General features: G+C 42.4%; 1 protein-coding gene across 1 annotated transcript in view; it reads left to right on the top strand.

Moving 5' to 3' along the window:
* LOC137658308 (uncharacterized) overlaps window positions 1–11763 on the top strand; it is a 58727-nt gene that overhangs the window by 25110 nt on the left and 21854 nt on the right. The window contains exon 3 of the mRNA XM_068392981.1: window positions 189–328. Coding sequence (XP_068249082.1) covers window positions 189–328 — 140 coding nt within the window. The remainder of the gene's footprint in view (window positions 1–188; window positions 329–11763) is intronic.

Genomic DNA, 11763 nt, shown 5'->3' with positions numbered 1-11763 from the left:
TTCCTTCTGATTACCTCTATTTTTTTTCATTTCCAAACAAACCTTTCATAAAATCTGAACTAAGAAGTATAAGTGTGATATTAGCTTATAAAAAAAAGAAAAAAAAAAAAAACAGAGAATTGAATATCGATTTAACTTTTCCAAGTAAATTCTAATTTTGTTCTTTCTCTTTGTCTTCCCCCGACCAGGAGCGAGAACAGCGGCCTGCTGCACTGTTGGTCGAGAGTCCTGTGGTTCGACACGTGGAAGAAGGCCCTTGCCTACTGGATCTGTGCCGGAGCCGTCCTCATCAAACCGCACATCAAGATGCGGCTCACACTGGCCGCCGGTAAGTCCGCAAAGCAACCGGACGCATCTACGGCTTCATTCCTTCCTTCGCCACAACTTGAGTTTCAAGCGCCATTTCAAAAGGAAAACCAAAGCTGACTTTTCTAGTGTATGTTTTTGTGCAGGAGTAAGGGTAAAAAGATTAATCGATCACTCAGCCATATACTTTGAATATAAGATAAAAGTATTGTATCATGAATTGGTTATTGATGGCATTTTCTATCGCAAGACTTTGGTTTGAAAAATACCATACAAGTGAAAAAAAAAATAATTCAAGAGTACACGCACACAATGTATGTATTATACACACACACACATATATTATATATATATATATATATATATATATATATATATATATATATATATATATATATATATATGCTTTACTGCCACAAGGATCACGTGACTTGGTATACGCAAAAGCCAGTAGGAAATAATAAAAAGCTTTAGTACCAAGCGCTTTCGTGCATTTTAATACACTTCTTCAGGGTACAATAAAAAGTGAGACATAGTTGAAGGACGTCAATAAGTAAAATAGGATAAAAACAAAAAACTAAAATTTGTTTTGAACAGTAGAGAAATGATAGAAAAACATAGTCAGCTAACTAGCATTGTCAAACAATCAAACAACCCACAGCCAAAATTTGTACTTGAACGGAAACTGGTCATAAACACACAAAAAAGGTAAACACAAATTATATAATTCTTAATTGTTGAACAATATTGGTCATGATGAAATTATCCAATTTATATAAACCAGCACTAGTGTTTTTAATATTAGTGCTGGTTTATATAAATTGGATAATTTCATCATGACCAATATTGTTCAACAATTAAGAATTATATAATTTGTGTTTACCTTTTTTGTGTGTTTATGACCAGTTTCCGTTCAAGTACAAATTTTGGCTGTGGGTTGTTTGATTGTTTGACAATGCTAGTTAGCTGACTATGTTTTTCTATCATTTCTCTACTGTTCAAAACAAATTTTAGTTTTTTGTTTTTATCCTATTTTACTTATTGACGTCCTTCAACTATGTCTCACTTTTTATTGTACCCTGAAGAAGTGTATTAAAATGCACGAAAGCGCTTGGTACTAAAGCTTTTTATTATTTCCTACTGGCTTTTGCATATATATATATATATATATATATATATATATATATATATATATATATATATATATATATATATATATATATATATATATATATATATATATATATATATATATATATCTATTTATCTATATCTATATATGTATGTACATGTATGTATATGTATATATATATATATATATATATATATATATATATATATATATATATATATATATATATATATATATATATATATATATATATATATATATACAGGTGTGGGCTTGTTTATGTATATTAATATAAACGCATATAAGTACAGTTAAACTTTTAGCCAAGTTGAGAATCTCATTCCGTCTCCCTCTGCATTCCTGTATTTTGTTCCCGTTTTCTCCCATAAGAAGCAAAGGGCCTCGGTTAGATTTCGCTAGTCGTCTCTATATTGAGCTTTCAAATCAATACCTCTCTATTCATCATCTACTTAACGTTTCATGGTCCTCAGCCATGTAGGCCTGGATCTTTCAACTCTTCTAGTGCCTTGTGGAGCCCAACTGAAGTTTGGTGAACTAATCTCTCTTGGGGAGTGTAAAGAGCATGCCCAAACCATCTTCATCTACCCCTCATCATGATCTCACCCACATATGGCACCTGAGTAATCTATCTTCTAGTTTCATTTCGAATCCTGTCGTGCTTTGTTCTCAAATCTACAAAATCTGTTAGATATCATTTCACTGTCATACCACGACTCATGTTCATACATTAACAGTGATCTCACTAAGCTGATATATAGCCTGATTTTTATATGTAATTTCAGGCACTTTGATTTTAAAATTTTACTTAACCTAGTCATTGTCTGAATTGCTTTTTTCATTTTTCCATTAAACTCCAATTCTATAGACCATGTATTAGAGATCATAGCTCCTAAATACTTAAAGGATTCCACCTCATTCATCCTTTCTCCTTCCAATGATATTTCATCCTCCACTGCATATTCAGTTCTCAACATCTCTGTCTTTTTTCTATTTACCTTCAGCCGTGCGCGGAATATTGCCATTGGGTCAATTGCCACCGGGAATATTGCCACCCGGAATATTGCCACTGGGAATATTGCCACTGGGTCAATTGCCACCGGGAATATTGCCACTGGGAATATTGCCCACCTAGGAATATTGCCACCCGGAAAATTGCCACTACGAAAATTTAATTTTTTTCATTTAATATAGTTTTATGAACTTTAAATCACTTAGAATTACGATATGGAATAAAGAATACACAACAGCAAATTATTTACTTTTTAATATAGTTTTAGGAATATTATATCACTTAAAATTACATTAAGGAAATATATAGGAGAAAGAATACAGAACAGAACTTGTTTATTTCCAACACTTTTAAAAAATTACATAAAAAAAAATAGAGTACATAAATAAAAACAGAACTTGTTTATTTAAAAAACATGCATATTATATGCAATTGAACGTAAATATCTAATTTTATCATTATAAGTGCTGTATTTCAATAGAATGTTCTTTATTTTGGCGTTTAAATATTGGTACTTTTTTTTGTCGGGAAGTGAGTCCCCTCGTTCAAAATGGATTCTCTTAATTGTTGCTAAGCGTTCTTCATTTTTAAGTGCGTCAATCAGCCGCCAGATATTGGGGTAGGCATTACTTACTGATTTATTAAGCGAATTATGAAACGCCTCTACGTTGTTATTTGTTCGTGGTAAAGAGTTGACTACACGGCTATAAACATTCCAGAAACTTAGTGGAAATGTACCTGTAACTCTTCGTCTGTTATTCCTTGTCCCTCTCTCAATTCCTATGTATGTAGATTCGAAATAAGCGAGAAATTCCTGCGGTATGGCATCATCATCTGACAGTTCTTCGAAAACCCAAATAACATCTTGAGTTAGCACAAAGGCAAGGACAGAAAAATGTCTCATTTTTAAAGAGAATTCATTGTTGTTGTGGTATTCTTGTTTAAAACACAATTCAACTATCTTTCTATAAAGCGATTGAGAGAAATGGAAGAAACACCCATTAAGAAAAACGTCTGGGAAAGCCGCCTTTATTCCATTAAAACAAGCCTTTTCAAAATCAATTGTAATATTTTCGGTTTCTTCACCACCTAAAAATTCACTCAATTTTTCAAAAACTCTTCTATATGTTACCTCGGTCTTGTTAGGTAAAAGAGCAAATACACGTGGTATACTCAGTTTATCTTGCTGTAAATGAACGGTTAAAAGTTGATAATAAAATTCCGGAGCAACTTTAAATGTATCGTCAATTGCCCAATTCTTGAACCGTTTTAAATCTTGTAGCCCAGCATCAGATGCAAACATCAATATGCGATCCACATCGTTGATACCTGAATCATATTGAAGGAAAGTTTTCCCGCCGTCTATGACTGTAAATTCTAGTGGTATCGAATATCCTGCCTGCCCTTCCACATGGAACGGAAGGAAAATTTGAAAGTTTTTGTCTCCACTTCCTAATATTCCTGCTTATGTGACTTGTATTGGGCATTTGAGATAGGACAGATTCATCGAGAGACGCAGTAGCTAGATCTACCAGGACGCGACTTGACTGATGAGACGTTTTCACTTTTTCTTTTAACGATTCAGGCGCAACTTTGGCATCTACACGATCTTTCGTTGACAAGTGTTTATGTTCGTTTACATGTTGCAAAACTTCAAAGTCGTTGTCCGATGTTTTTTTTTTGTATGTAGTCTAGCATTGCAGTTTCTCTTCTTTCGTTGACTACACACCCAGTATATAATTGTACCGTCCTTATTTGTTCCATGTTTATGGTACATGAACTGTTGCTCATCAACAAGCATATCGTTCCCACGTTCACTCTTAATGATGGACACCATTGTGGGTTGAAGTTTCCAGAAATACTAACCTCTAAATACTAAAATTCGTTATTGTGATATTTTTGTTTATAAACAACTTAAAAATTTCCTAAATAATGGTGGTTTGGAAACCTATCTAAAAATCTTAAGAGGTAAACAGTTGTCGAAACAATAACAGATAACAAGGAAAATCTTAAATGGAAAACTGATAGTAAAAGTCGGGGATATAAGGGAATAAAGTTGTAGGTCTGTTTGTTTGTTTTAAACCATTCCTATGGGTTTAGAGTTACAGTTTTATACTGAGAAATAATTTCACTTCATTTAATTAAAAAAATAAAAAATATGGTGGCGATTTTCCGGGTGGCAATATTCCTAGGTGGGCAATATTCCCAGTGGCAATATTCCCGGTGGCAATTGACCCAGTGGCAATTTCCCCAGTGGCAATATTCCAAGCGCCACCTTCAGCCCAACCTCGTTTGATATTTCATGCATTCAGTAAGCAAGCATCGTCAGCATACTCTACGTCTGCTAAATTCCTATCACCAATCCAGTCCAATCCTTTCCCACCTTCCTTGACTGTTCCACGCATTACCAAATCCATGGGGAGGATAAACAACATAGGTGACAACACATTCCTTTGGAGTACTCCGCTGTGCACTGGAAATTCATTTGTTAGGACTTCATTAACATTAACTTTGCACTTGCTATGCTCATGAACAAACTTAATCAATTATACATACATACATACATACATATATATATATATATATATATATATATATATATATATATATATATATATATATACATATATATATATATATATATATATATATATAACGGATTTTGAGCGAAGCGAAAAATCTATTTTTGGGTGAGATAGCCATGGCGTCCTGATGGAAGGTTCCATTTTGGTAGCTTCCTTGGGTAAATAACTACTAAGATATTCCCAGAGAATTTAACCACAGGTTATCACAGAATTCTAACTTCTGGAGCGAGTATCCTAAAGGTTTCCCTTTTAAGACATCGTATATCAACAGGGGACGCACGTATTAACGCGCCACATAGCTATCTACACCCCGAACAGAGTTAATGCTTCGGTGTGTAAGGGCGGAGAATAGCTGGGAGCCGTTCCATAGCTAATCTCATCCGTGGCTACTTTTGGTACTCGAGACGTAAACAAACGGGCGCCATTGCTTAAATGACGTCACGTCCGTCTTCATCCTGAAGCCAGTTGCTTGCCGATCACCATGATACAGCAGAGCAGAGCGGGACCTAAAAACTGGACGAAGTAGCAGGGAGGGTCCATCAGGACGCCATGGCTATCTCACCCAAAAATAGATTTTTCGCTTCGCTCAAAATCCGTTTTTTGGGCTCAAGCCATGGCGTCCTGATGGAAGAATACCAGAGAATCAATGTATCGTGGTAGATTTTCCCCTATTGGGTAAGCGCCAAGGGCTTTGAACAATGTAGCATAGTAATCTTAATAAAGGAAACGTGGGGAAGAATCTTCCTGCCCCCCTTGGCAGTGAAGTCCCCACGGCCATGCCGAGATCAAAGTGGTTATCGAAGGGCTATTCACCTTGCTAGAAGAACCTGAAGAACTTGGAGACGAGACTGAATGGTTGGCATTCATATCGGAACATTCTGGAGGGCAGACAAGTGGTGGTTAGGCACTGTGTGCTAAGAAGGTTAGTTTCGTCTCTAGGGTATGAAGAGTAAGTATTCGTATTGGAATATTACATTGTAAGAGTGAATATATACTAAGGGTTAGGATCTTAGTATCTCCATGAACCATAGGGAAGGGGATAATAAAACTATGACAGGCATATATTTCATAGTATAAGTAGGAGCGGATTGAGACGCACAGGTAATAAAATAGGAATTTTATTTCACAATTGCAGAAAAATTAAAATAATTTACAGTAATAAGTAAAGTTAATTTACAGTGAATTATAATGTACATAGTAATAAAGACTTGCTCTTGAATCTGAAAGGGAATTTCAAATTTATTAGTAGGCATTCGTTCTCGAGGAACGTCAGTCTTTAATTAAAACACATCATGCTCTAGGCATGCGGCGCTTGTGTAACGACTATGACATTTCACCTGGGATAAGAACAGTTATAAGAAAGCACTAAGTGTTTTCGACATCACTATGTATCGCTCGGGGGTCAACATAGGCACCCGAAGAGTTAGAGTCCCAAGTAACTCGCTGTTCTATGCAGAGTTAGGTGCAGGTTTCATAACACTACCTGCGGCTACCACAAAATGTTTGACTTCGTGCACTTGTTTCGCATAATGTTTGAAGAAAACACGCGAGGACTTCCAGCCTGTAAAGCTTTTAAGGCTTTCGAAGTCCATACTCTGAAAGAAATTCAGAGACGATGCAACTTTTCTAGGATCGTGACCAGCGGGTGTACTGTCAGGATCCGCTCTGCGAATGAAGTAGGTGATTTTCGCTCTTAGTTGTTTCAGTGACAGGTCGCTGCCCGATGTTTCTCCTTTGAAGAGTTGGCCTCCACCAAAGTTCGAAGTTCTGCGAAGATAGACCTTGAGGCTCTCTACTGGGCATAGAGAGGCATCTTCCTTCAGGGGGCATATTCTCCAGGGGCCCCATCTTTTGGTGGGTAATTCGTTTTTAGCGAGAAACGTCGGATCCGGGGAGAGGGTAATGTCTCCTGAATCAGTAAACAGGATATGGCCCTCTTCTCTTGACAATGCCACTATTTCGCTGACTCGGGCTCCTGAGGCAAGAGCAAAGAGAAATATAACTTTCTGAGTCAGATCCTTGAGAGGGCATGAATCATTATCCAAGTTGGAGGCGAAATGGAGTACCTTGTCCAATGACCAGGAGATCGGTTTCGGTGGGGGTGCTGGGCGTAGACGAGCGCATGCTTTCGGCAGTTTATTGAAGATGTCGCTGGACAGATCAATTTGGAAGGCATACAGTAGTGGTCTAGTCAAGGCCGATTTGCAAGTCGAAATCGTATTGGCTGCTAATCCCTGTCCATGAAGGTGAATGAAGAAGGACATGCAGAAATCAATGGTGATTTCCTTAGGATTTTTTGCCTTGACGAAAGAAACCCATTTTCTCCAAGATGATTCGTATTGCCGTCTTGTGGATTCGGTCTTGTATTCCTCGAGGAAGTCTAGACTTTTCTTCGAGATCCCAAACCTCTTCTTTGCGGCTAGGGAGAGAAAATCATGAGATGAAGGTCCTTGATTTTCGATGATGAAGCGAAGACAGTCGACTTCTGTACTTGTTGGGAGAGAACTGGGCCCGGGAGAGGGATCAGCTTGGGCTGCAGCTCCAGGACCAGGGGGTACCAGTTGCTCCGGGGCCACTTGGGAGCCACTAGGGCCGCTGTCCCTTTGAAGGTTCTCAGCTTGGAGAGGACTTTCAGCAGAAGGTTGGTGGGAGGGAACAGGTAGATCTTGGACCATCTGTTCCAGTCCAGTGACATGGCATCCACTGCTTCTGCCTTGGGGTCCTCGTACGGGGCCACATACCGAGGAAGTTGATTGTTGTCGCTCGTTGCGAAGAGATCGATCTGAAGTTCTGGGACTTGGTGAGAGATGAAGGAGAATGATCTTGCGTCTAGAGACCATTCCGACTCTATCGGGCTGGTCCGAGATAGAGCATCCGCTGTCACATTGCGGAATCCTTGTATGTGAACTGCAGACAGGTGCCATTTCTTCTTCTCTGCCAGACGGAAGATTGGAAGAAGCACCTGATTTATCTGGGGCGATCTTGAGCCTTGGCGATTGAGACATCGAACTACCACCGAGTTGTCTAGGGTTAGACGAATATGGATCGAGGGAGGCGGGGAGAGTTTCTTCAAAGTTAGAAGGACCGCCATGGCCTCCAAGATGTTGATGTGAAACGTCTTGAACAGGGGAGACCATGTGCCTTGAGCCTGTTTTTGGTGGGAGTGACCTCCCCAACCCTCCAGCGAAGCGTCCGTGTGGATGTTGAGTGATGGAGGTGGGTGTTGAAGAGGAATGGACCTTTTCAGGGCCTTTGCTTCCGACCACGGCTTGAGGAGAAGTCGAAGTCTGTTTGGGAGCCGTCTCTTGAGGTCTCTTCGAGCGATGGATGCAGAACGTCTCCAGACTCCCGCGGCATCCTTTAGCTGTGCACGAAGCACTGGGTTTGTCACTGAGGCGAACTGTAGAGAGCCTAGAACTCGTTCCTGCTGGCGTCTTGAGATCCGCTTGGATTTCAGTAGTCGTTTGACAGACCCTGCTATTTCCTTCCTTTTCTTCTGGGGAATGGAAAGGCGGTGTGACTGAAGGTTCCATTGGATTCCTAACCATTGGAACTTCTGAGCTGGAGAGAGGCGAGATTTCTTCACGTTTATCTTGAATCCCAGGTGTTCTAGGTACTGGGTGACTTTGCTGCAGGATTTTAAACAATCCTCGGGAGATGGAGCCCAGACTAGCCAATCGTCAAGGTAGGCCATCACCTGGACGTCTCGGAGGCGGAGCTGTTGTACTATGGCGTCCGCCAGCTTTGTGAAGATCCGAGGGGCCACATTGAGGCCGAAGGGCATGGCCCTGAAGGCGTAGCTTTTCCTTTGGAGTCGAAATCCTAGGTAGGAGGAAGCGTGATGGTTCATTGGAACGTGCCAGTAGGCATCCGCCAGGTCTATGGAGACCGTGTAAGAACCTCGAGGCAGAAGGGTCCTTATTTGTTGAAGAGTCAGCATCTTGAACTTGTCGTTCGCTATGAACTTGTTGAGGGGGGATAAGTCCAGAATGACTCTGAGTTTGTCGGAGTCTTTCTTGGGGACACAAAACAGTCTCCCTTGGAACCTGGTTGACTTTACCTTCCTTATCACCTTCTTGTTCAAGAGATCTAGGACATATTCTTCCAGAAGGGGGGTTGATTGTTGGAAGAATTGCTGGAAGGTTGGGGGTGGTTGAGTCCAACTCCAGCCTAGACCCTTCTTGACGATGCTGTGTGCCCAGGGATCGAAGGTCCAACGATCCTGGAATTGGCGGAGTCTTCCTCCCACCGGAAGCACTTCATTGCTTCTGGTGTCCCGAGGGCTTACTGCCTCGGCCGCTAGCTCCCTTTCTTCCTCTGCCTCTGGAGGGACGGCGAGACTCGTCTCTGCCTGTACCTCTGCTTGAGCCTCTACCTTTGGGACGAAAGGTAGTCGTCTGTTGCTCGAAAGCAGGGGTGAAAACCGGTGACTGTGACAAGACCGGTTGGGTGACCAGCTGAAAGGTCTGCTGTGGCTGAGCTGCCACTTGGGGAGTAGCGGGTCCCGGAAACTGTCGTCTTGGTTGACGCTGCTGGGGTTTCTGTTTGGAGGATTTCCTCTTAGGTTGAGGTCCGTCGTCCTGAGAGGATTTCCTCTTTTTTGACATGCCCCACTTGTAGAGAAGGTTCCTATTCTCCGTGGCGGCTTTGTCGGTGATCTCCTTCACAAGGTCAGAAAGAAAGAGGTGTTTACCCCAGATGTTGGAGGAAATCAGCCTTCGGGGTTCGTGTTTCACAGTGGCACCTGCGAACACGAATTCACGACAGGCTCTCCTAGCCTTCATGAAGTGGTACATATCCTTCACCAGGGTTGCCATGTGGGATTTGGCGAGTACCATGTAGTGGTCTGGTACTCTGGTGTCACAGGCCATGATATCGAGTTGGACCTGGTGGGACATGGATGCTGCGAGCCTCTCCTTCGTATCTTGTTCCCGACGAAGGAGGTGATCGTTGAGTTTCGGGAGGTCTTCGTTAAACTGACGTCCGGCGACGTCAGGATCTAGCTTTCCCACCACGAAAGTATGCTGGATGTCCTTCCAGTGTCGAGCGTCGGGGGGAGTCACTATGGAGAAGGGTCTGCACTCCTCCAGTGCAGGGCAGGCTTTTCCCTCTTCCACAGCCTTGAGGCACGCAGCGAAGGCCTTTTCCATGAATGGAAGGACTGCATCGTCGGGTGCGACGTAGGTAGGGTGCTTCTTGCTCAGGGCTGGAAGCTTAGAGCAGGTAAAACCCCTACTTTTAAACGTATTGGCTAGCATAGCCTGGGTCTTCGCGAGATCGAACACTATCTCCTCCTTTGGTTCGGTCTCTTCTTTAGAGGCAGGTTCAGAACGAAGTCGGACGTAACAGTCCGGGTAGGCCTCGAAGTTTGGGAAGAACTCCACGTCTTCCAGGGGGACCGTGCCGATCTTGTCGCTGACGAAGATCCTGCCGGTCGCGATAACCATATGCTCAGCATACCTCCATGGGTTGGCGTGTGAGCAAGCGGGGAGATCCTTAACCGAGATCTTCTTCGGTTCTTTGGATCCTATCATGGACCTGATGAACTCCTGATTTTCTTTCAGCCTGTCGTCCATGATGGCTTTGATCATCCGGAACATCTCTTGTGCGGATGGCATGGGTTCCGGGGTAGCGGAGGTAGACGGGAGACACACTTCCGTCGGTGTAGGAGTAGGGGCGGTGATGGAGGGAGGAGCGACCTCTTGCTCCGACTCGGTGTATTCCACCTGGTCCTCATCATCTTCCGCACTTTGAGCCATAAGGGTCTTCTCCGTGCCCACCGAAATATCCGACATGTGTTCGTCGTTCTCGGAATCCAGGTGGCACTCGTGCATGGACTGGGCCATGACTACATCTGGTTCCACCGTAATTTGGACAGTGGGGATCAAATCTTTGGGCACCACAGAATCAGGAGAGGCCTTTGGGAACAAAAGGGACCTCATTTCTTCAGTGGCCAGGTACGGTCCGGTGGCATTCTTCTGGAAGCCACACACCCACTTGCGTAGCTTATCCCGAGAAGTGTCCCTGACCTCCGCTGAGGGAGGGTTATGGAAGGCATCGACTAGGCGAGCCTGGCAGACCGTACAGTTCAGCGGGTCCCAGAATTTCAAATCCCCTTTCTTGTTAGCACAAGGGGCGTGAGTCCTGCAAGCCGTATGCCCGTAGAAGTGCGGGCGTTTCACAGCGCAGAAGTCGAAGTCACACTTCATCTGCTCCTCCTGTGGAAGAAAGAGAAAATGAGTATGGGGGGAGTTATAAGAATGGCTCTTAAACTAAGTTAATATTAATCATTAATTTTAACTTGATAAAGGGTGTGATGCTTAGAGGATTGAGATAGGAAAGAAACATACTCCGTGCATCCCGCCCGGCTGGTTACCATAAGCTTCATCCTTGGACAATCCGAGGTGACCGAAGGCACAGGATAGAATTCCAGTAGAAGTCCATAGGGCAAATGGAATTCCATGGGAATTGTCAAGGATAAGGTTGGGACTGAGGCCACTCAGTCCCAAATTAGGGGGCTAAAGGATCCCAAAGGGTAACGGCTTCCGGCAACCAGCTGCGCTAAGATACACGCAGCATGCTGGAAATCTGTAAAATGCAAGAAGACAGCATGATTACCAGTTGAACAGTACTAAGGTACTGATCCATTTACGTAAACAAGCCATCTGGTTGCAGTGTAGGGCTATCAGTATTAGATGATAGCTAGTAGA

The sequence above is a fragment of the Palaemon carinicauda genome, chromosome 19, assembly GCF_036898095.1.
Source record: "Palaemon carinicauda isolate YSFRI2023 chromosome 19, ASM3689809v2, whole genome shotgun sequence".
Lineage (NCBI taxonomy): Eukaryota > Metazoa > Arthropoda > Malacostraca > Decapoda > Palaemonidae > Palaemon > Palaemon carinicauda.
This window is presented reverse-complemented; position numbering and strand designations above follow the sequence as displayed.